This window comes from Lithobates pipiens, unplaced genomic scaffold, assembly GCF_037356315.1.
Source record: "Lithobates pipiens isolate NorthernLeopardFrog02 unplaced genomic scaffold, aLitPip1_a1.2 Scaffold_19, whole genome shotgun sequence".
In the NCBI taxonomy this organism is placed as follows: domain Eukaryota; kingdom Metazoa; phylum Chordata; class Amphibia; order Anura; family Ranidae; genus Lithobates; species Lithobates pipiens.
Window position 1 is genome coordinate 18,224,136 of NW_027507764.1, and position 25,751 is coordinate 18,249,886.

Below are 25,751 nucleotides of genomic sequence, written 5' to 3' on the forward strand. Positions count from 1 at the left end.
TACCCGAATCTTTCTTCACACGTCTCTCCCGCATACAAAGAAATTTTCTGTGGGCAAATAAAAAACCACGAATCAAACTTACATACCTTTATAGATTAAAACAAGAAGGAGGGATAGGACTTCCAGACTTCAGAAAATATTATCAAGCGGCACAATTATCCAGAATTATAGATTGGCACTGCCATGCCAATCACAAGGACTGGGTAAACCTAGAAAAAGCCCACTCCACCTTAGACATTCCACATCTACCATGGTCTACCTATTCAAATCTACCCCTCTCAATCAAAAAACACCCCACTATTAATAATACACTAAAATTTTTAAAAAAAGTTGCAATCCCACTAGGATTATCAACAGACACGGGACCCCTCTCGACACTAGCCAATAATCCAGATTTCATACCCGGTCTTAACAACCCAAAGATGTACACTACATTCCCCTCTGATCCTCTACTAATAACTCATTGCATCCACAATAACAACCTAAAATCTAGACAGGAACTAAACAAATCACTCCCAACACATCCCCTATCAGAATGGTCATACAGACAAATACATGACTTCATAACTAACAATAAACACAAAGACCAGTTCCTTAGACCCTTGTCCACATTTGAACTCACATATTTAAAGAAAACTCCAACTAGAAAAACAACTTCTTTACTATACAAATGGCTTCTATGTCAAAATAAAACTGAAAGAGACAAATATAAAATCAAATGGGAAAAAGATCTTAACACCCAATTCTCCACAAAACAATGGGAAAAAGCAAATTTCTTCACACACAAATGTGCACTCAGTACAAAAATGCAAGACATTTCTTATAAGATACGCACACAATGGTACATTAAACCTCTCACCAAACATAACTGGACTCCTCAAAATCCCAGAACCTGCTGGAGATGTGGTTCCGAAACGGGCTCCTTTCTACATCTTTGGTGGAATTGCAAACTCCTGAGACCCTTCTGGAACCAAGTCCGCTATTGGACCAACCACATCATAGGCTCACATTCAAACCTTGACGCAGCCTGGTGTCTATTGCACATAAACAACCTCTCATATGGTTCATATAAAAAATCCTTGATTAGACACTTCCTCAACGCAGCCAAAAATCTGATCCCACTACATTGGAACTCAAGCTCTCTACCTTCAACTAGAGATTGGCTCCGTAAAATCCATCATATTTATGACATGGAAGAAATTATTGCCATCAAAAAGGGCTCTATCACTCAATTTCGACATATGTGGGTACCCTGGCGTAATTTCTGCAAGACACAATTCTACCACAATCTCATAACATGATGTGTACACATGACTATTTCCTACTTCCATAATAGAATATTATTGGGAAAGTTCCATTATACTGCATATTACAGGCCCCACTCTGCTGCATATACTTTACACTATAATACCCGAATCATCAATCCATCCATATCCAGACTATTACAACACAATAATATGATCATACTCATCATTGCTCATAATTATATTCTGGTTGTTATTACCAGGGCCGCTGATAGAAATCATGGGGCCCCGTACAGCCGATCTGACGGGGCCTCCTTCAGCCCCACCCTGGTCCCGCCCCTGGCCCCTTCTTCAGCCCCACCCAGGACCTGCCCCAGATGGTCAGAGACTGCAGACATAGTACAGCAGGAGATGATCAGAGACTGCAGATATAATACAGGAGATGGTCAGAGACTGCAGACATAGTACAACAGATAATCATAGACTGCAGACATAGTACAGGAGATGATCATAGACTGCAGACATAGCACAGGAGATAGAGAATGCAGACATAGTACAACAGATGATCACAGACTGCAGACATAGTACAGGAGATGGTCAGAGACTGCAGACATAGCACAGGAGATAGTCAGAGAATGCAGAAATAGTACAACAGATGATCACAGACTGCAGACATAGTACAGGAGATGGTCAGAGACTGCAGACATGGTACAGGAGATGGGTCAGAGACTGCAGACATTGTACAGGAGATGGGTCAGAGACTGCAGACATTGTACAGGAGATGGTCAGAGACTGCAGACATAGTACAGGAGATGGTCAGAGACTGCAGACATAGTACAGGAGATGGTCAGAGACTCCATGACATAGTACAGGAGATGGTCAGAGACTGCAGACATGGTACAGGAGATGGTCAGAGACTGCAGACATAGTACAGGAGATGGTTCGGGATTGCAGACATGATTGATTCGGGAGATGGTCAGAGACTGCGTTTATGGCTGAATCCAGTGTACAAGTATATAGTATCACAGGGCTGATCCACTCGATTTTGCAGAGCTGGTTTAAATAAAGTCAGTGATTTTCCGTTGAAAGTACAACCAAGTGACAGAAGACAGCTTCACATACAATTTTCAAAATACAAATTTTCTTACAAACAGTGAACTGCTCAGGATTAGTGGAGGGCAGTAACCAGTTAATGGGGCTGTGAAGCTTCTAGCCTAAACCAGCAGTAAATCCTCAAAAAAACAAACAAACAAAAAAACAATCTGTGCAGCACACACAGAGCTCTGGCTAAATAGCTAATTATAAACTGAAATGGTTAACAGCTGCTGCAGAGTCTTCCAGAGATCATATCAGTGTGATCAGGCAATGTGCAGGTCAGGTTAGGCAGATAAAACAAAAAAAAGTAACCAGCAAGACAAGAGGGAGGGGAGGCTGATTGTCCTGTTCACTGACACATACATCTGGAAGACACTGCAGCCGACTAGCTTCATGTTACTGTGGTCCCGACTATCCTGTTTCCATTCAGCCTGAGCCACAGCTGTGTGTCCTTGCAGAACTTGTATTGCTGTTGTCATACCTCGTATGTCTTCCCTCCTCGCTCTCACTGTCACGGTCGTTCCGCTACCCCGATCGTACAGAGGAGACGTACCTGCAGGGTTCCTGTACGAAGGGATCTCCGACGCCCTCGGACGCGGGTTGGCGCGAACAAACACGCGCGGGTGCACGCAGTTTCCAACAGACGTTCGCAGGTGCGCGGCGACACAAGCGGGCGCTCGCACCGTACGGACGTGCGCGGGGTCACGAGCGTAACCACGGCCACCCGCGGGGGTACGCGAACGGGACGTACGACCAATCCTGGCGCCCAATAGACTATTTAAGGCCACAGCTCCTGCTCCTCGGTGCTGTTCGGTCTACAGCGTTCCTGAGACTTCTGCTATTTGTTTATGATCGTGTTCCTGATATTATACCCAACCTGTTCCTGGACCTTGCCTGCTTTCCGCCTGCCTTGACCTTTTGCCTGATTGACTACGCCTCTGCCTTCCGCTCCTGTACCTCCGCTGCCAGATTGTTGCCGACCCAGCCTGATTGACTACGCTTCTGCCTTCCGCTCCTGTACCTCCGCTGCCTGATCATTGCCGACCCAGCCCGATTGACTACGCCTGTCTGCCTGAAGTCCGGCACCCGTTACCTCTGCCTCCTTGCCGGTCCACTTGTGCCAGCTGTTCAGCAGTCCTAGACCGACATCCAGCGCCGGTTGCACCTGCCGTCCCAGCCTACCATCTGTTCCGGCTGTACCCGCTATCTGCTATCCGGCCAGGCACTTGTGTCCTCCGGGCTCCTGAACCCCTGTCTCCATCACCAGGGGCTCGAGAGCCGGAGGCTCACGAGGCGCCGCTCCCTGCACGTTGGGGCTCTCTAACCAGGTACGTGACAGTACCGAACAGCCAAGATGTCTGAGCCCTCGCAGGGAGCATCTCCCATGGATGAACTCTGTCATCATCTAGCCGGCCTCACCCAGGCCGTGAAAAGCCTACAAGAAGGCTACGGACGCTTGGAGGAACAGGTCCAGGCCCTGTCTGCCGCAGCCCCGGCTGCCTCTGGGACTCCAGGTCCACCGTCAGTGGTTATGTTGCCGCCAGAACCAAGGGTACCTACACCAGATCGCTTCTCCGGTCACCGGAACAAGTTCAGGGCCTTCCGGAACTCCTGCGAGCTCTTTTTTGCCCTCCAACCCCGGACTTTTTCTCTCGAGGCGACAAAGGTGGGGTTCGTCATTTCTCTATTAACCGACGAACCTCAGGCCTGGGCACATCGACTCCTCGAACGAAAGGACCCCTCTTTGGACTCTTTGAACGTTTTCTTCCAAGCCATGTCCCAACTGTATGAGGACCCGCAACTTGCCGCCACTGCAGAAGCAGCTTTGCATGCACTCCAACAAGGTCGCAGGCCAGTAGAGGACTATGTGTCTGAGTTCAGGCGTTGGAGTGCCGACACAGAGTGGAATAACTCAGCCCTCCGCTACCAGTTCCGCATGGGACTCTCGGAAGCATTGAAGGATGAACTGGCTCGCGTGGGAATCCCTGAAACCCTCGAAGCCCTCATCGACCTCTCGATTCAGATCGACAGGCGTTTGAGAGAGCGTCGTTTAGAGCGCTCGACTCCCACTTCTCGCCCAGTCTGGATGATGCCACGGGTTCCAAGTCCCAATCCTCCGGTCCTTCCTGCTCCGCCTTCTCTGGATCCTTCGGAGCCTAGGCAATTGGGTCTTCTTCGTCCCTCCTTGACGCCCGAGGAGCGCCAACGCCGAAGAACTGGCAACCTTTGCCTTTATTGTGGGGAATCTGGACATTATGTTCGCACCTGCCCCGCCAAGTCACGTAAGTGCCTTCTTGCACCTTCTGCTTCCCCTACCACTCTGCCCAGCACCAATACCACCTCTCACCTGGTTGTACCTCTTCTCCTACAGTTTTCCGGAGAGACTCTCAGCGTTGACGCCATCATAGACTCTGGAGCTTGCAGCGGCTTCATGGACTTGTCGTTTGCCCTGAGGAACAACATCCCTCTTCGGCCTAGGGTAAAGGGACTTTCGATCTTTCTAGCCGATGGCTCCTCCCTTAAATCCGGACCTGTTACCCAGGAGACGTCCCCGCTTTTTGTCACCATTGCCGGAGTTCACCAGGAACTCCTGAGTCTGGACATCATCAAATCCCCCCTGTTTCCCGTGATCCTGGGCATGCCCTGGTTGAAGGCCCACAACCCTCTGATTAACTGGTTCACTGGAGAAGTAGAATTCCCATCGGCATATTGTCATCAAAACTGCTTCCCAGCCTCCAATACGGATCCTGCCTCTTCTTCTCTGCTCTGCATGGAGACAGACACCGAGCTCCGACAGGCTGTGCCCGAAGCTTACCACCAGTTTTTAGATGTGTTCAGTAAAAAGGGCGCAGAGAGTCTACCTCCCCACAGACAATACGATTGCCCTATTGACCTACTCCCTGGAGCAGAGATTCCGTTCGGGAGGATCTTCCCCTTGTCTAAAACCGAGCTGGGTGCTTTGAAAACTTACCTGGACGACAACCTGAAGAAGGGCTTCATACGACCATCCACTTCCCCAGCAGGCGCAGGGATTTTCTTTGTTCAGAAGAAAGACCATTCCTTACGGCCCTGTGTGGACTACCGAGCGCTCAACAAAGTCACAATTAAGAACCGTTACCCCCTACCGTTAGTGCCCGAGTTATTTCAGAGACTGGGGTCGGACAAGGTGTTCTCCAAGTTGGACTTACGGGGCGCTTACAACCTCATTCGCATTCGTAGAGGCGACGAATGGAAGACCGCCTTCCGTACCCGCTTCGGACATTACGAATACCGAGTTATGCCCTTTGGACTTTGTAACGCTCCCGCTACATTTCAACACTTTGTTAACGATGTCTTCAGAGAGTACCTTGATTTGTTTGTTGTTATATATCTTGATGACATCTTGATCTTCTCTTCCTCTTTAGATGAACACCGGGAGCATGTGAAGGGTGTCCTAGCCCGTCTCCGCCTCCATGGCCTTTACGCCAAACCAGAAAAGTGCGTTTTCGAACAGCAAAGCATCCAATTCCTGGGCTTGATCATTTCTGTAAACGGCATAGAAATGGACCCCCAGAAGATTTCAGCTATCGTAGACTGGCCCGCTCCCTCGGACAAAAAAGGGGTCCAACGCTTCGTGGGATTCGCGAACTTTTACAGGAAGTTCATCAGGGGATTTTCTTCCATTATCTCCCCCATCACTGAACTGACCAAACAGAACCAGAAATTTCAGTGGACCCCTAGGGCTCAGGAGGCCTTCGAAACCCTGAAAAACCTGTTTGTCTCTGCCTCAATCCTAAAACACCCCGACGCTTCGCTGCCTTATATTCTGGAGGTGGATGCTTCGGAAGTGGCCGTTGGGGCAGTACTTTCCCAGAGACAGGGACCTAAGTCACTTCTGTACCCGGTGGCTTTCTTCTCCCGCAAACTCTCGGAAGCCGAGCGCAACTATGATGTCGGTGACCGAGAGCTCCTAGCAATCAAGGCAGCATTGGAGGAATGGCGCTATCTCCTTGAAGGCGCTTCTCATCCAATCCTGGTCTTTACCGACCACAAAAATCTCGAATACTTGAAAGCAGCCAAGCGACTGAAACCTCGACAGGCCCGGTGGGCACTTTTCTTTTCTAGATTTGTGTTCCACATCACGTACCGGCCCGGGTCAAAGAATGTGAAGCCTGATGCTCTTTCCCGGATGTACAACGAAGCTGTGGAACTTCCTACCCCCGACACCATCCTGCCTCCAGGAAACTTCCTTTTGCTCCAGGAAGGTCTCCTATCCCAAATTAAACAGGCTTCCAGTGATCCAGCCATCCCACCAGACATCTCCTTAACCTCCAGGGACGGTCTTCTCTGGCATCAGGACAGAATCTTCATCCCCCAAGAGATACGTACGGCGGTCCTCAGTTCCTGTCACGACCATCCACTGGCCGGTCACTTTGGGGTGTTCAAGACCACGGACTTGCTCCAGCGCACGTTTTGGTGGCCCCAGATGAAGAAGCATTGCAGGGAATATGTGGAGGCATGCACCACCTGCATCAGGAATAAAGGTAGCAAATTAGGGGCTTGGGGCTTGTTGAGACCATTACCCATCCCGGACAGACCATGGAAGATGATATCTATGGATTTTATAGTGGATCTGCCCCTCTCTGAAGGCTTCTCCTCTATCCTGGTAGTGGTAGACAGGTTTACCAAGATGGCCCACTTCATACCTATGAGGGGGACCCCGTCGGCCACAGAAACGGCCAGAGCCTTTATTAAGGAAGTAGTAAGGCTCCACGGTATTCCTGCTGACATTACCTCTGACAGAGGAGTACAGTTTACGTCCAGGTTCTGGAAAGCTCTTTGTGAAGCTCTGAAAATTGAGCTTCGTCTCTCTTCGGCCTACCACCCTCAAACCAATGGCCAGACCGAGCGAACCAACCAGACGCTGGAGCAATATCTGCGTTGTTTCTCCTCCTTCTCTCAGGACGATTGGGCATCACTTTTACCGCTTGCAGAGTTTGCTTACAATAATTCTACTCATTCTGCCACTAAACAGTCACCATTTTTCGCAAATTTTGGTTTCCATCCGTCTTTTTTGTCCAGTAGCCTACCCGAATGTTCAGTACCTGCAGTCCTGGAGGACCTTAATTTTTTTTTGAACAACAACAAGTTTCTTCAAGAGACCCTGGCGAAGACCCAGAAATGCTATAAAGAGGCCTTTGACAAGAGGAGAAGAGGGGAACTTGACCTCCAGGTCGGGGACCAGGTCTGGTTGTCTACACTAAATTTGAAGCTAGCCTGCCCATCCAAGAAGCTGGGCCCGAAGTTTGTGGGTCCATTTCCCATTATAAGGAAACTGAATGACGTGGCCATTGAGCTGAAACTCCCGGAGTCGTTTCGGATACACCCGGTCTTTCATGTCTCGCTACTGAAGCCTACGGTTCCTGATCCCTTTGTTGACCGGAATACCAACCCTCCCGAGCCCGTGACAATTGATGGGGAACTAGAGTACGAGGTCGAGTCCATTCTGGACTGCAGGAGGAGACAGAACCAGACCCAGTTCTTGGTTAAGTGGAAGGGCTATGGCCCTGAGGAGAATTCGTGGGAACCAGAGTCCAACCTGCATGCTGAAAAACTAATCCAAGCCTTCAAGAGGTCTCATCCAGATAGGATGACACAGTTGGGCATCCGGAGGTTGCCCCTTGGGGGGGGGCAATGTCACGGTCGTTCCGCTACCCCGATCGTACAGAGGAGACGTACCTGCAGGGTTCCTGTACGAAGGGATCTCCGACGCCCTCGGACGCGGGTTGGCGCGAACAAACACGCGCGGGTGCACGCAGTTTCCAACAGACGTTCGCAGGTGCGCGGCGACACAAGCGGGCGCTCGCACCGTACGGACGTGCGCGGGGTCACGAGCGTAACCACGGCCACCCGCGGGGGTACGCGAACGGGACGTACGACCAATCCTGGCGCCCAATAGACTATTTAAGGCCACAGCTCCTGCTCCTCGGTGCTGTTCGGTCTACAGCGTTCCTGAGACTTCTGCTATTTGTTTATGATCGTGTTCCTGATATTATACCCAACCTGTTCCTGGACCTTGCCTGCTTTCCGCCTGCCTTGACCTTTTGCCTGATTGACTACGCCTCTGCCTTCCGCTCCTGTACCTCCGCTGCCAGATTGTTGCCGACCCAGCCTGATTGACTACGCTTCTGCCTTCCGCTCCTGTACCTCCGCTGCCTGATCATTGCCGACCCAGCCCGATTGACTACGCCTGTCTGCCTGAAGTCCGGCACCCGTTACCTCTGCCTCCTTGCCGGTCCACTTGTGCCAGCTGTTCAGCAGTCCTAGACCGACATCCAGCGCCGGTTGCACCTGCCGTCCCAGCCTACCATCTGTTCCGGCTGTACCCGCTATCTGCTATCCGGCCAGGCACTTGTGTCCTCCGGGCTCCTGAACCCCTGTCTCCATCACCAGGGGCTCGAGAGCCGGAGGCTCACGAGGCGCCGCTCCCTGCACGTTGGGGCTCTCTAACCAGGTACGTGACACTCACATTCAGCCCCACTCCAGCACTGTTTAGAGTGAAATGTGAGTGGGCTGGAAAATGGGAGGGAAACACTTTTTTTTACTTTGCATTCTTTCATTCCCTTTTTACAGAATATTGCCGGGTCCCCCCTGCTGGCCAGGCCCGGTACTACAGGGCCAGTTGTACTGGCTTATCAGCGGCCCTGGTTATTACCTAATTACTGTTGTGATTGTACTCATAAGATTCACCTCTAAGTTCTTGTTTCGACAAATATTAATGTCTATAATGTCCATAATTTACTTTTTGTTATATATTTTCTGTAACGCTTCCACTCCTTTGTATTTACTATATTCTCTTTAATAAACTTTATTGTGATAAAAAAAAAAAAAACGGCAGTTTTTTTGGGAGCAGTGATTTTAATGACGCTTAAAGTGAAACAATAAAAGTGTAATATTCCTTTAAATTTCGTACCTGGGGGGTGTCTATAGTATGCCTGTAAAGGGGCGCATGTTTCCTGTGCTTAGAACTGTCCCTGCACAAAGTGTCATTTCTGCAGGAAAAAAAGTAATTTAAAATCACTCGTGGCTATAATGAATTGTCGGCTCCCCGTAATACAGAGAGGTCATTGATAAAAAAAAAAAGCGTGGGGTTCCCCCAAATTCAATTACCAGGCCCTTCAGGTCTGGTATGGATATTAAGGAGAACCCCACGTCAATTAAAAAAAAAAATGACATGGGGTTCCCCCTAAATATCCATGTTATGGATTTTAAGGGGAACTCCACGCCAAATTTTAAAAATAAATGGCGTGGGGGTCCCCCAAAAAACTACATACCAGACCCTTTATCTGACCACGCAACCTTGCAGGCCACAGGAAAAGAGGGGGGAAGAGAGAGCGCCCCCCCTCCTGAACCATACCAGGCCACATGCCCTCAACATTGGGAGGATGCTTTGGGGGTCTGTGACCCCTCAAAGCACCATGTCCCCATGTTGATGGGGACAAGGGCCTCATCCCCACAACCCTGGCCAGTGGTTGTGGGGGTCTGCAGGCGGGGGACTTATCAGAATCGGGAAGCCCCCTTTAACAAGGGGACTCCCAGATCCCGGCCCCCCCTCTGTTTGAAATGGTAAGGGGGTACAAAAGTACCCCTACCATTTCACAAAGAAAGTGTAAAAAATGTTAAAAAAGACAAAAACACTTTTGAAAAAGTCCTTTATTAAAAAAAAAATAATAAAAAAAATTTAAAAAAAAATTTAAAAAAGATTCCAGCTGTGGTAATCCACTCTTGCTATCCAGCGATGGACGATCATCTCTCAGGGTCCAGCGATGGCTGATCTGTTCCAGCGACGGGTGATCTCTCCCTCCAGTACAGCGAATCCATCCATCGTCTGTCTCCACCGGAGGAGACACTGCGGGGATCCTGGCGCCTGACATTTCTTATATGAGGAGGGCGGGGCCACCCGTCACCTGACCCCGCCCCCCTCTGATGTAACGCAGATTTCCGTTACACCTGGGGTGGAGGAACCTGTAGACCCAAAGATTAGCTGGACTCCTCTGAGTTCCATCTAATTTATCACAAACTTAGAAAAAATTTATGTTTTTTTTTTTTTTATTTGCTTTGCTTTCACTGGTGTCATATACAATGCCTTGAAAAAGTATTGATACCCCTTGGAATTTTCCACATTTTGTCATGTTACAACCAAAAACTTAAATGTCTTTTATTGGAATTTTTTGTGATAGACCAACACAAAGTGCCACATAATTGTGAAGTGGATGGAAAATGATAAATGGTTTTCAACATTTTTTACAAATAAATATGTGAAAAGTGTGTGGGGGGGGGGGGGGGGGTACATTTGTATGGCGCCCCCCGAGTCAATACTTTGTAGAACTGCCTTTCACTGCAATTATAGCTGCAAGTCGTTTTGGGGATGTCTTTACCAGCTTTGCACATCTAGAGAGGGAAGTTTTTGGCTATTCTTCTTTGCAAAATATCTCAAGCTCTGTCAGATTGGATGGAGAGCGTCTGTGAACAGCAATTTTCAAGTCTTGCCACAGATTCTCAATTGGATTTAGGTCTGAACTTTGACTGGGCCATTCTAACACATGAATATGCTTTGATCTAAACCATTCCATTGTAGCTCTGGCTGTATGTTTCGGGTCGTTGTCCTGCTGGACTGCAGGAGGAGACAGAACCAGACCCAGTTCTTGGTTAAGTGGAAGGGCTATGGCCCTGAGGAGAATTCGTGGGAACCAGAGTCCAACCTGCATGCTGAAAAACTAATCCAAGCCTTCAAGAGGTCTCATCCAGATAGGATGACACAGTTGGGCATCCGGAGGTTGCCCCTTGGGGGGGGGCAATGTCACGGTCGTTCCGCTACCCCGATCGTACAGAGGAGACGTACCTGCAGGGTTCCTGTACGAAGGGATCTCCGACGCCCTCGGACGCGGGTTGGCGCGAACAAACACGCGCGGGTGCACGCAGTTTCCAACAGACGTTCGCAGGTGCGCGGCGACACAAGCGGGCGCTCGCACCGTACGGACGTGCGCGGGGTCACGAGCGTAACCACGGCCACCCGCGGGGGTACGCGAACGGGACGTACGACCAATCCTGGCGCCCAATAGACTATTTAAGGCCACAGCTCCTGCTCCTCGGTGCTGTTCGGTCTACAGCGTTCCTGAGACTTCTGCTATTTGTTTATGATCGTGTTCCTGATATTATACCCAACCTGTTCCTGGACCTTGCCTGCTTTCCGCCTGCCTTGACCTTTTGCCTGATTGACTACGCCTCTGCCTTCCGCTCCTGTACCTCCGCTGCCAGATTGTTGCCGACCCAGCCTGATTGACTACGCTTCTGCCTTCCGCTCCTGTACCTCCGCTGCCTGATCATTGCCGACCCAGCCCGATTGACTACGCCTGTCTGCCTGAAGTCCGGCACCCGTTACCTCTGCCTCCTTGCCGGTCCACTTGTGCCAGCTGTTCAGCAGTCCTAGACCGACATCCAGCGCCGGTTGCACCTGCCGTCCCAGCCTACCATCTGTTCCGGCTGTACCCGCTATCTGCTATCCGGCCAGGCACTTGTGTCCTCCGGGCTCCTGAACCCCTGTCTCCATCACCAGGGGCTCGAGAGCCGGAGGCTCACGAGGCGCCGCTCCCTGCACGTTGGGGCTCTCTAACCAGGTACGTGACACTCACATTCAGCCCCACTCCAGCACTGTTTAGAGTGAAATGTGAGTGGGCTGGAAAATGGGAGGGAAACACTTTTTTTTACTTTGCATTCTTTCATTCCCTTTTTACAGAATATTGCCGGGTCCCCCCTGCTGGCCAGGCCCGGTACTACAGGGCCAGTTGTACTGGCTTATCAGCGGCCCTGGTTATTACCTAATTACTGTTGTGATTGTACTCATAAGATTCACCTCTAAGTTCTTGTTTCGACAAATATTAATGTCTATAATGTCCATAATTTACTTTTTGTTATATATTTTCTGTAACGCTTCCACTCCTTTGTATTTACTATATTCTCTTTAATAAACTTTATTGTGATAAAAAAAAAAAAAACGGCAGTTTTTTTGGGAGCAGTGATTTTAATGACGCTTAAAGTGAAACAATAAAAGTGTAATATTCCTTTAAATTTCGTACCTGGGGGGTGTCTATAGTATGCCTGTAAAGGGGCGCATGTTTCCTGTGCTTAGAACTGTCCCTGCACAAAGTGTCATTTCTGCAGGAAAAAAAGTAATTTAAAATCACTCGTGGCTATAATGAATTGTCGGCTCCCCGTAATACAGAGAGGTCATTGATAAAAAAAAAAAGCGTGGGGTTCCCCCAAATTCAATTACCAGGCCCTTCAGGTCTGGTATGGATATTAAGGAGAACCCCACGTCAATTAAAAAAAAAAATGACATGGGGTTCCCCCTAAATATCCATGTTATGGATTTTAAGGGGAACTCCACGCCAAATTTTAAAAATAAATGGCGTGGGGGTCCCCCAAAAAACTACATACCAGACCCTTTATCTGACCACGCAACCTTGCAGGCCACAGGAAAAGAGGGGGGAAGAGAGAGCGCCCCCCCTCCTGAACCATACCAGGCCACATGCCCTCAACATTGGGAGGATGCTTTGGGGGTCTGTGACCCCTCAAAGCACCATGTCCCCATGTTGATGGGGACAAGGGCCTCATCCCCACAACCCTGGCCAGTGGTTGTGGGGGTCTGCAGGCGGGGGACTTATCAGAATCGGGAAGCCCCCTTTAACAAGGGGACTCCCAGATCCCGGCCCCCCCTCTGTTTGAAATGGTAAGGGGGTACAAAAGTACCCCTACCATTTCACAAAGAAAGTGTAAAAAATGTTAAAAAAGACAAAAACACTTTTGAAAAAGTCCTTTATTAAAAAAAAAATAATAAAAAAAATTTAAAAAAAAATTTAAAAAAGATTCCAGCTGTGGTAATCCACTCTTGCTATCCAGCGATGGACGATCATCTCTCAGGGTCCAGCGATGGCTGATCTGTTCCAGCGACGGGTGATCTCTCCCTCCAGTACAGCGAATCCATCCATCGTCTGTCTCCACCGGAGGAGACACTGCGGGGATCCTGGCGCCTGACATTTCTTATATGAGGAGGGCGGGGCCACCCGTCACCTGACCCCGCCCCCCTCTGATGTAACGCAGATTTCCGTTACACCTGGGGTGGAGGAACCTGTAGACCCAAAGATTAGCTGGACTCCTCTGAGTTCCATCTAATTTATCACAAACTTAGAAAAAATTTATGTTTTTTTTTTTTTATTTGCTTTGCTTTCACTGGTGTCATATACAATGCCTTGAAAAAGTATTGATACCCCTTGGAATTTTCCACATTTTGTCATGTTACAACCAAAAACTTAAATGTCTTTTATTGGAATTTTTTGTGATAGACCAACACAAAGTGCCACATAATTGTGAAGTGGATGGAAAATGATAAATGGTTTTCAACATTTTTTACAAATAAATATGTGAAAAGTGTGTGGGGGGGGGTACATTTGTACGGCGCCCCCCGAGTCAATACTTTGTAGAACTGCCTTTCACTGCAATTATAGCTGCAAGTCATTTTGGGGATGTCTTTACCAGCTTTGCACATCTAGAGAAGGAAGTTTTTGGCCATTCTTCTTTGCAAAATATCTCAAGCTCTGTCAGATTGGATGGAGAGCATCTGTGAACAGTAATTTTCAAGTCTTGCCACAGATTCTCAATGTGATTTAGGTCTGAACTTTGACTGGGCCATTCTAACACATGAATATGCTTTGATCTAAACCATTCCATTGTAGCTCTGGCTGTATGTTTCGGGTCGTTGTCCTGCTGGAAGGTGAACCTCCACCCCGGTCTCAAGTCTTTTGCAGAATCTAACAGGTTTTCTTCTGATGCCGCATACACACGACCGGACTTTCTGACAAACTAGATCCGACGGTCTTCCCGACCGCCTTTCGCCGGAGTTCCGACGGACCTTCTGAATGAACAGAGTTGGCCACACACAAACGGACTAAGTCAGTTCGAAACTCCGTTAGTTTTGAATGTGATGACGTAAGGCGGGACTAAAAAAGGAAGTTCAATAGCCAGTAGCCAATAGCTTCCCTTGCGTCGTATTTGGTCCGTCGGACCAGCATACAGACGAACGGTTTTCCCATTGGAATTGAGTCTTGTGGACAGATTTGAAACATGTTCTATTTCGGATTAGCCCACACACGATCGGATTGTCCGACGGACTGATTCCATCAGACCTAGTCTGCCAGAAAGTCCGGTCGTGTGTACGCAGCATAAGATTGTCCTGTATTTGTCTCCATCCATCTTCCCATCAACTTTGACCAGCTTCCTTGTCCCTGCTAAAGAAAAGCATCCCCACAACATGATGCTGCCACCACCATGTTTCATGGTGGGGATGGTGTGTTCAGGGTGATGTGCAGTGTTAGTTTTCCACCAGCATTTTGATTTTAGGCCAAATAGTTTAATTTTGGCCTCATCTGACCAGAGCACCTTCTTCCACATGTTTGCTGTGGCCCCCACATGACTTCTTGCAAACTGCAAACAGGACTTCTTATGACTTTCTTTCAACAATGTCTTTCATAAAGGGCAGATTTGTGGAGAGCACGACTAATAGTTGTCCTGTGGACAGATTCTCCCCCCTGAGCTGTGGATCTCTGAAGCTCATCCAAAGTTACCATGGACCTTTTGGCTGCTTCTCTGATGAATGCTCTCCTTGCCCGGCCTGTCAGTTTAGGTGGACGGCCATGTCTTGGTATTTTTGCAGTTGTGTCATACTCTTTCCATTTTCGGATGATGGATTGAACAGAGCTCCATGAGATGTTCAAAGCTTGGGAGATTTTTTTATAACCCAACCCTGCTTTATACTTCTCCACAACTTTACCCCTGACCTGTCTGGTGTGTTCCTTGGCCTTCATGATGCTGTTTGTTCACTAAGGTTCTCTAATAAACCTTAGAGGGCTTCACAGAACAGCTGTATTTATACTGAGATTATATTACACACAGGTGGACTCTATTTACTAATTAGGCGACTTCTGAAGGCAATTGGTTGCACTAGATTTTAGTTAGGGGTATCAGAGTAAAGGGGGCTGAATACAAATGTACCCCCACACTTTTCACATATTTAGTTAAAAAAAAAGTTGGAAATCCATTTATAGTTTTCCTTCCACTTCACAATTATGTGCCACTTTGCGTTGGTCTATCACATAAAATCCCAACAAAATACATTTACGTTTTTGATTGTAACATGACAAAATGTGGAAAATGTCAAGGGGTGTGAATACTTTTTCATGGCACTATATATGAAATTACAGATCTGATCGAAAGAGAATTTATTTTAATACTAAGAAAAGGTATTTCGAAGTACCAGAGAAAGAAGAGATGATACTGAGGAAGAGATGCAGAATCACCTTCTCGTGTAACATACTATAGTAACAGACTCTTTGTGTCTTGGTTTCTCCTCCAGAATGAAGACTTTGGTGGCTTTGCTTTTCCTGGGGTCGTTGGGTCTGGCTTGGTGCTGCAGCCGTCCACCTGGAGGTAAGAATAATATAAAGGTAAAAAAGTACATAAAAATGACTTTGGTGCACTAGATGAGGAGGAGGGTCTGAATACACTCTTATGGCAGCAGGTAGGTCATCAAAAGAACTCCTTCAGGTATTTTAAAGAGGAAAAGGAGCAAAAAAGGAGCAAAAATGCAGCGGGAAAAGCAGCATAGAAGCAGCAAAAAAGGTTGGAACTTTATATGAAGCTCATGGTAACAAAATGAATAGAACGGTGGATAGTAAAATATTTAATGATACATAGATACATGTTTACGTACACTAAAATCTCATATACATAGAAATGCACATTTCCATGGAGCCAATTTCTAAAACGGTAATATCTGGTAGTAACATATAGTAACATATTTATAAGCATTAATCATGTATCCATGATCAAAAAAAATCACAAGATATCTCATTGCCCTTAGCACCATATGATGCAAGTGTATGCATGACCAGCAATCAGTTTCCGCTGCCTGTGTGTGAAGTAGCGGCACGTTTAGGTGCAATTCTGTGTGGGAACATGCTCGTAAGGTTGGCCCCAAGGACCCTGCAAGGGAACGGAGCCAACCTAAAAGTGATAGCAACTGGCAACACTTACAGGATGAAATTGCGAGGAGTAGCATTGTAAGGTCTCCAGTGTGCTGACAACGTCAGTTTTGAGGGGCAGAATGTGGCCCGGCTGATCCATATCCAAGTGGGGAGAATTCCAGGAAGGATGGCATGTTCCTGCACTTCCCCTACCTGTCTGGAACCTCTCCCTGATGTGAATCACTGTCCCTGACAGATGGGTGACCTGTCCCTACTCTAATCACAACATGAAATGCGCACCAAACCCGGGTGCCAGGGTCTTGATTAGACTCTTCCTGGCCCAAGATGTCCACCAATGCTATATGGGATGCCAGCATGCAATCAGATGCCACCTCTCTGTGACTAAGGAGACCATAGGGGTCTCAAGTACCTACAGAAAAAGGTGGAAAAACTGACAATATAAAAATTAATTTGCATGATCCATATTTTTTATTTGGTTAAAATAAGTATACCCCTAAATTTACCCGGAAGCTGATTTTGAACTCTCCAGCTAGTAAATCTATCCCACTGTCTCAGTCAAATTATTGACACCATTGCAGTCTACAGTTCTTTTTTTGTGAAGGCCCCTTTAGAACAATGGAAATACTTTGTACACGATGTATAATTACTGAGTGTGTTTTGTTTTTCTTTCTTCAGCCACAGATATCGCCAGAAGCGGGGAAGCCTCGGAGAGTTCACTTTTTGATGTTGGTCATGCTTACAATGCCATTGATGGTGTGACAGATACCAACTGGGGTCATGGCTCCTGTGCCCACACAAATGCGGACCCATCACCCTGGTGGAAGGTAGACCTGAACCAGAAATACAAAGTGAATGTCGTTGTAGTCACTGGACGATCAGATAACGTTATGGAACGGTTGATGGGCGCTGAGGTCCGAATTGGAAATTCTCCAGACAATAACAACCCGGTGTGAGTACCACGGGGACAGGACACTGTACGGTTACCTGTGTCAATGGGCTTTGGGCTTGTGTCAATGGCATCAGTTTGAGAGGCTTCAGAGATCATTCAGAATTCATTGACAGGTGACCTTTTTCTGGCCTGCATTGAACTCAAGAGAGTTTTGCCTTCTCATAGACTTGTATTATAATAAAAAACACATCTGATGCAAATAAAAGCCCAATGACAAAGGTCCTATGCAGCACCCTGAACCCAAAATAAGAGACATTACTGCATGACTGAATTTGACCTATGAATATATTTAAAGAGAAAGTAAACATTCTAAGCCCTTGTACACACGGTCGGTGATTCCGACAACTAAATCCGACGGATTCTGTCCATCGGATTTTGTCCGACGGATCTTGTCCGAAACTGTTGCATACACACGGTCGGACGAAGTTGTCGAAAATTCCAATCGTTCAGAACGTGATGACGTTATTTCGTTACGACGGGACTACGTTCAGGCTAGTAGCCAATAGCTTTGGTGTAGGAATTTGATCTGAGCATGCGTGGCACTTTGTCCGATCGAAATTCTCTACACATGATCGGAGTATGTCCGATCAGACCAGTTTGTCAGAAAATATTTCCAGCAAGTTGGAAAATTTGGTCCAATGGATATTCCGACGGAAACAGTCCAATGGAGACCACACACAGTCGGATTATCCGACAAAACTGTCCGATAGGACACATTCCGACGGATTCTCCATCCGTGTGTACAAGGGCTTAGAAAAGGGTTGGCCTCACAGGGGTTTCCACCATCATATTAAACACAAATAAAATGTATATCAAGCCTCCTGGCTTCCCATTACAGAACTACTTCTCAGGCCTCAAGCATAGGTTTTAAGTCTGGTCCCTCACATCACCTTTTAGCACCACTGTGCTTATGTGCCGCCCTGCACCTCTCGGCTCTTTCTCTTGCAGCTCCCTGCTTCTCTATCCAACTCCCTTGATGCTGGACAGGGACCATTTTGTCTCCCGGGTGGAACCCTAAATCAATGTCAGGCCCAGACACAGTCTGCTGGCCTTCATTAATACCTCAACCCAGGGTTAGAGGCTTTTTCCTTTCCTCAGCTCTTTGAAGTCTCTGAACTCCAGAACCCAATCTAATGCCCCGTACACACAATCGGACTTTCCGATGGAAAATGTGCAATCGGAGCTTGTAGTCGGAAATTCCGGCCGCGTGTAGGCTCCATCGGACAGTTTCCATTGAAATTTCCAACACACAAAATTCGAGAGCTGGATCTAAAATTTTCTGACAACAAAATCCGTTTGCGTAAATTCCGATCCTGTGTAGGCAATTCCATCACACAAAGTGCCACGCATGCTCGGAATCAAGCAGAAGAGCAGCACTGGCCATTGAACTTAATTTTTCTCGGCTCTCCGTACGTGTTGTACGTCACCGCGTTCTTGACGTTTGGAATTTCCGACCGACTCTGTGTGAGCGTGTGTTTGCAAGACAAGTTTGAGCCAACATCCGTCGGAAAAAATCCAATGGAATTTGTTGTCGGAATGTGCGATCGTGTGTACGTGGCATAAGAGTTATAAAAACCGAAGAAGACTGGAAAGACAATTTTCTCTGCTCAGAACAGATATTCTGGAGCCCCCACAATTTGCATCAAAGAGAACCCTGTGTCTTAATCTTCTTCCCATCCTACAAACCACACAGAATATGCTCAAAGTGTGGGCCAACCTCCCCCTTACGTTAATAGGTCGAATTAATTTAATTAAAATGAAATTGCTTCCCCCTCTCCTATATGTAATGCGCCATTCTCCAACGTGGATATCCAAAATTCTTTTTCGGCGACTGGACTCACACATTTCCAGTTTCTTGTGGGGCACCACTCCTCCCCGATTCCGCTTGTCCATACTACAGAGACCTTGGACGCAGGGGGGCCTAGCGTGCCCTAATTTTTTTCTCTATTTTATAGCAGCGATGCTCACGCATGCCCACGGCTGGCTTACCTCGGATGCCACCAACGCAGCTGTTGCCTTGGAGGCCTCCATTGTGGGCTCATTCGAAGCACTGCGGAACGTTTTATTTAGGGGCCCCCGAGCTCCGCATCCTCTCACAATCTCGATGAGGACGGTGCTGAGGGCGTGGTCTGGGGTGTGTGGCCACCGGCTGACTGGGCCCCGAGTGTTCTCTCCTAATACTCCATTGTGGCTCAATCCCTCCCTACCTGAATTCTACTCTATTCCGGATCCGATTGTGTGGGCGTCAAGGGGCGTTCGGTGTCTACACCACGTTTGTGAGAATGGTGCATTGCTGACATTTGACCAGCTTAAATCTAGGTTTAATTTGCCCAATGTCTACTTCTTCCGATTCCTGCAGCTTTGTCATGCGTTTGGTGGTTCGCCCCTGACCTTATACCAGTCTAGTATGGAGTCGCTTCTACGTCAGGAGTCGCTGCTTAAACCACTGTCCATGATATATAAGGCCTTGCAGCCTTCGGTTCATAGTGGATTGGAAAAACTTAGGGAATTCTGGGTGGAGGAGCTGCCGGGATTGGATGGGGAGGACTGGGAGGACATTTGGGACTCCCCCTTTAGACATTTGATTTCCTCAAGAGATCGGCTAATTCAATTTAAAATACTGCATAAATTTTATTACACCCCATGTAGACTTCATAGGATTTACCCTGACTCTTCGTCACAGTGCTGGCGCTGTGGAGCGGATTTGGCGGGGTACATTCATATGATTTGGGCTTGCCCCGTGGTTCAACGTTATTGGTCAAGCATACTCTCTTTTATTACTGAGCTGACAACGATCCCTATACCTCAGACGGCGGAGATATGTCTGCTGGGGTTGGTGGATGCTTTGGTTCCCTCGCGGGCAGTCCGCACATTGCTGGGGCTGCTACTCTACTATGCGAGGAAACTTGTTGTGCTTCGGTGGAGGGCCCCTACAGCGACCCTCACCCTGAGTGCATGGAAATCATTAGTTAACCTTGCAATACCACTGTACAAAGAAGCATATTCCATCCGGGGTTGCCCTCAGAAGTTTCAGAAGGTTTGGAATATCTGGCTGGAGTCTGAGACAACGATTGGGGAGCGGGACAGCCCTGTTGGGTTATCAACCTAATCTATCCAGTAGACAACTCCTCTGGTAAGCTCTCTCTAGGGTAGCGTTTGGGATGCCTGTGTATCTGATTGACGCCCACTTGTAGATCTCTGTTGGTAGACTGCCTATAGTGCATCATTACGCTTAATGTTAATTACTGAGACTTACATTGCTCCTGTCAATCTTAGCAGCAAGCTATGGGGTTTGGTTGTATGTTCTTTAGGTTAGGCAGGTAGTTTTTTAGGTGTTCTGCCTTACCTGTTATGTTGTATTGTTTGAGCCGGGGAATGCCCCGAGGCTATGTTCTGTACTTTTTCTTTTAAAACGAATAAAAAGAATTTATAAAAAAAAAAAAAGAGAACCCTGTGTGCCATTTACTTCTAAGCCCTTGTACACACGGTCGGAGAATCCGTCGGAATGTGTCCTATCGGACCGTGTTGTCGGATAATCCGATTGTGTGTGTTATGCATCGGACTGTTTCCGTCAGAATATCCGTCGGACCAAATTTTCCAACTTGTTGGAAATATTTTCCGACAAACTGGTCTGATAGGACATACTCCGATCATGTGTAGAGAATTCCGATCGGACAAAGTGCCACACATGCTCAGATCAAATTCCTACATTAAAGCTATTGGCTACTAGCCTGAACGTAGTCCCATCGTAACGAAATTACGTCATCACGTTCTGAAAGATTGGATTTTTCGACAACTTTGTCTGACCGTGTGTATGCAACAGTTTCGGACACAATTGGACGGACAAAATCCGACGGATTTGGTTGGCAGAATGTCCGACCGTGTGTACGGGGGCTTACACTGTGGTAGGGCCTAGCACTATATATACACTCACCAGCCACTTTATTAGGTACACCATGCTAGTACCGGGTTGGACCCCCTTTTTCCTTCAGAACTGCCTTAATTCTTGTTGGCATAGATTCAGGATTGAGATGTGGTGACTGTGGAGGCAATTGGAGTACAGTGACCTCATTGTCCGGTGGTGAGATGATTGGAGCTTTGGGACATGGTGCATTATCCTGCTGGAAGGAGCCATCAGAAGATGGGGACACTGCAGTCATAAAGGGAAGGACATGGTCAGCAACAATACTCAGGTAGGTCTTGGCATTTAAACAATGCTCAATCGGTACTAAGGGGCCCAAAGTGTGCCAAGAAAATATCCCCCAAACCATTACACCACCACCACCAGCCTGAACTGGTGATACAAGGCAGGATGGATCCATGTGCCAAATTCTGACCCCACCACCTGAATGTGGCAGCTGAAAACCAGACCAGGCAACATTTTCCAATCTTCTATTGTCCAAGTTTGATGATCCTGTGTGAATTGTAGCCTCAGTTTCCTGTTCTTAGCTGTAGACCATCTGCTTCAAGGTTTGATGTTTTGAGATGGTATTCTGTTGACCTTGGTTGTAACAAGTGGTTATTTGAGTTACTGTTTCCTTTCAATCATCTGGAACCAGTCTGCCCATTCTCCTCGGACATAAACAAGGCATTTTCCTCCACACAAATGCCGCTCACTGGATATTTTCTCTTTTTCGTACCATTCTCTGTAAACCCGAGAGATGGTTGAGCGTGATAATCCCAGTAGATCAGCAGTTTTTAAAATACTCACGCCTGGCACCAACAACTCAAAGTCACTTAAACCCCCTTTCCTTGCCATTCTGATGCTCAGTTTGCTGCCGTGTGATTGGCTGATTAGCAATTTGTGTTACCAAGCAATTGAACAGGTGTACCTAATAAAGTGGGCGGTGAGTGTATATCCTAGAAACAAATAAAGAGATTCCCTCCCAAAATAAATCTCCAAGCCGCAACAGTGATGTTGAATGATGACATTCGCTGTGCACATGGAATAGGTATTTGAAAATTCTGGTCTCCAACCAGAAATATCAAGAAAGAATGCGAGCAGGGGGACTGTTAAAACATTAGAACATTAAATCAGCGCATTAAACATATGAACACATTGAGAAAAGAAATTGTGTAAAAAGATTTTGTCTCAATTTATTTGAATATAAAAATAATTCACAATACAACAAATCAATAGCTCATGGGGAAGGTGAGGTATTTCGACTAGTTTCGCTTCTCAGCTTCTTCAGGAAATACATACATCTAAGGATATATACATAAACCACAATTAAATCAATAAAAACTGTATGAAGTGACCTTCAGTAACAACAACAAAAATTGGAGAAGACATGTTTACAATACATTCAACATTTTCAGAATCTTACCCAAACGTCTTAGCCCCAGGATAGCTCAAACAAACCGGGGGGAGCCTCCCCCCTGATGACTGTGAGGGGAATTACCCCCGACACAAGCCAATATCTATATAGGAACATTGATATTAAACTTACTGATTTAGGCATTATAACCCCAAAGCCTTTCACAGGTGGTGACCCAATGTGAGATCCATGTGTATTGCCACAAATATTTATAATTTTTTTAACAAATAATAAAAAACACAGAGGTGATCAAATACCACTAAAAGAAAGCTCTATTTGTGGGAAAAACATGATAAAAATGTAATTTGGGTACAGTGTTGTATGACCGTGCAATTGTCATTTAAAGAGTGACAGCACTCAAAGCTGAAAATGTGTCTGGGCAGGAGGGGGGTTTAGGTGCCCCGTAAGCAAGTGGTTAGCCACTTCCCGTCTGGCGCATGTGATGTACGTCAGCAGAATGGCATGGACAGGCAAATGGGCATACCTGTGCGTCCCTTTAAATTTGCAGCTGTGCCATCGCGTGCGCACTGCTGGTAGCACACGCGCGAGCCGGCTGTAACCTCCGTGAGTCGGATCGCGGGTCCCGCAGACATGATCGCCGCGGGGATACCCGCAATCGTCTCACAGGGAGGAAGAACGGGGAGATGCTAATGTAAACAATCATCTCCCCATTCTGCCTAGCGACAGTGTCACTGTGTCAGAAACCATGAATCAGACCGAGAGAGAAGTACAATTAAATCACACTTGTTTATTAAATAGAAATAATAAGGTAAATAGAGTAAGCATAGTCAAAGCATAGCCACAGTCCAGTAACCGGATCGAGTAGTCAGCCAGGCCAGAGTTCAATAACCAGATCGGGTAGTCAGCCAGGCCAGAGTCAGAGATCCAAGCGAAGGAACAGCAAGCAGGATAAGGAGCCAGAAAGGATGTCAGCAAGCCCGTCTTTAACCAGGTACGCAGGAGATGGTTTCTTGTGATGTGACCAAGGCGAAGGCAGAGGTGAAGGGAGATGGACAGCGCAGGTCAGACGAGCATCATCAGGAACAGCTAGGTAACTGTGGAGAGAGTTGAGAGCTGGCAATTATCCGACAGCTGAGCGGCCAGCCCAGAGAAGGAAAGGCTAAGCCAGCCCTGACACACTGATCATAGCTCCCTGTTATCGGAGCAGAGATCAGTGTCGTGTCACACATAGCCACACACCCCCCACAGTTAGAAACACGCCCCAGAACACACTTAACCCCTACACTGCCACCTAGTGGTTAACCCCTTCACTGCCAGTGATTTTTTTTCCCAAAAATATGTAGAAGAATACATATCGGTCTAAACTGAGGGAAAAAAATATTATTATTATAGCAAAATGTAAAAAATAATTTGTTTTATTCAAAATTCTCGCTCTTTTTTTGTTTATAGCGCAAAAAATAAAAAATGCAGAGGTGATCAAATACCACCAAAATAAAGCTCTATTTGTGGGAAAAAAAGGACGTCAATTTTGTTTGGGAGCCACGTCGTATGAATGAGCAATTGTCAGTTAAAATGACCGAATCACAAAAAGTGCTCTGGTCTTTGGCCAGCAACATGGTCCGGGGCTTAAGTGGTTAATGAACACTTTGGGCACCTTTAGTAAACCTCCTACAATTAAACAAGTGTATTTTCTGTATCATTCTGTTGATCCTTGTTTGTTCTCCACAGGTGCGGTATGGTCACCCAAGTTTCTGATCCTACCACAATTTTCTGCTGTAATGGAATGGAGGGTCAATACGTCAGCGTGGTGATCCCGGGGCGCAGTGAATACCTGACCCTGTGCGATGTGGAGGTCTACGGTGACCTCGTAGTTGAGGAGAAGCGTGTCTGCTGGTAAAATTCAGAGGACCACGACAAAAGAAATCCTAAAGTTCATCATCAAATTTCACATCCATCATGATGATATGTCTGTTCTCCTATCTAGCTAGAGGAGGACATCCAATTATGTGAATCTTGGATAAAGTTTGCGTGATTCTTGTGGGAAATCATTTATGAATAGACCACTTAAAAATTAGCTAAAGTCATCTAGTTTTGTATGAAGTGTAGAAGGGTTGGAACCACTGCTGTCTGTGTCCTCATTGGGGAAATGTTTTTTATATATTTGTTTCCTTACCTAGGTGCTTACTAAAGACAATAAAGTTTCTTTCACACTATCATATTTTTTTCTGTGTTTTTTTTTCTTGTTTTTTTTTTTTTATGTATTTTTTTATTTTCAGGTCTATTGTAATTGGTCTTGTTAAAATAAATATTAGATGGGATTATTGTTAAGGGTGTCATTAAAATGGAAAGAAATTCTAACTTTTCTTAAAAAATTTCTGCATAACCCCCCCATCCTACCTTTCCTGCATAACCTGTATACAAAAACACATATTCTTTATACAGGTTAGGAAAGATAGATAGGAGGGGGGGGGGGGGACTTTTTTCCACTTTAAGCACAAATGTGGAATCACTGATTAGTAAATGGACAGTAATAGCAGTGATCTCTAATAGTCTCATGTAATGGGTCTCTAGTCTCTGACTGTCTTAGTATAGTATGTTTTCAGTCTCTGACTATCTCCTGTTACATGTCCAGAGTCCCTGAGCATTTTCTGTAGCATTTTATTTACTGAATATGGAGTACATGATGTCAGGGGCTCCTTATATCAAGAAAGTTAAAGTGACACTAAACTCTGATTTAAAAAAAAATTATAGCCAAATATGTATTCTTAACTCAAAAAAGTCCCTTCTATTACTCTCCTCCAAATCCTCAAATTCCATTTTTTGCTGCTATGGTCCCATTTCCCATTAGAGGGTGGCTACGTTTGTTTTCCATCAAACACAGGCACTGTACCATCAAACGCAGCGACTGTGCCATCAAACGCAGCCACTGTACCCGTCAAACGCAGCCACTGTGCCCATCAAACTCAGCCACTGTGCCCATCAAACGCAGCCACTATACCATCAAATGCAGCCACTGTGCCTTTCAAACGCAGCCACTGTGCCTGTCAAACGCAGCCACTGTGCCATCAAATGCAGCCACTGTGCCCTTCAAATGCTGCCACTGTGC

General features: G+C 46.7%; 1 protein-coding gene across 1 annotated transcript; it reads left to right on the forward strand.

Annotated features, from left to right (window-relative positions):
- The first annotated feature begins 15,786 nt into the window (after positions 1 to 15,786).
- Positions 15,787 to 24,858, forward strand: LOC143997933 (fucolectin-like). The gene is made up of 3 exons (XM_077493753.1): positions 15,787 to 15,860; positions 17,093 to 17,366; positions 24,374 to 24,858. The coding sequence occupies exons 1-3, from the start codon at positions 15,788 to 15,790 to the stop codon at positions 24,540 to 24,542; spliced, it is 516 nt and encodes a 171-aa protein (XP_077349879.1). The 5' UTR covers position 15,787; the 3' UTR covers positions 24,543 to 24,858.
- Positions 24,859 to 25,751: the final 893 nt, after the last annotated feature.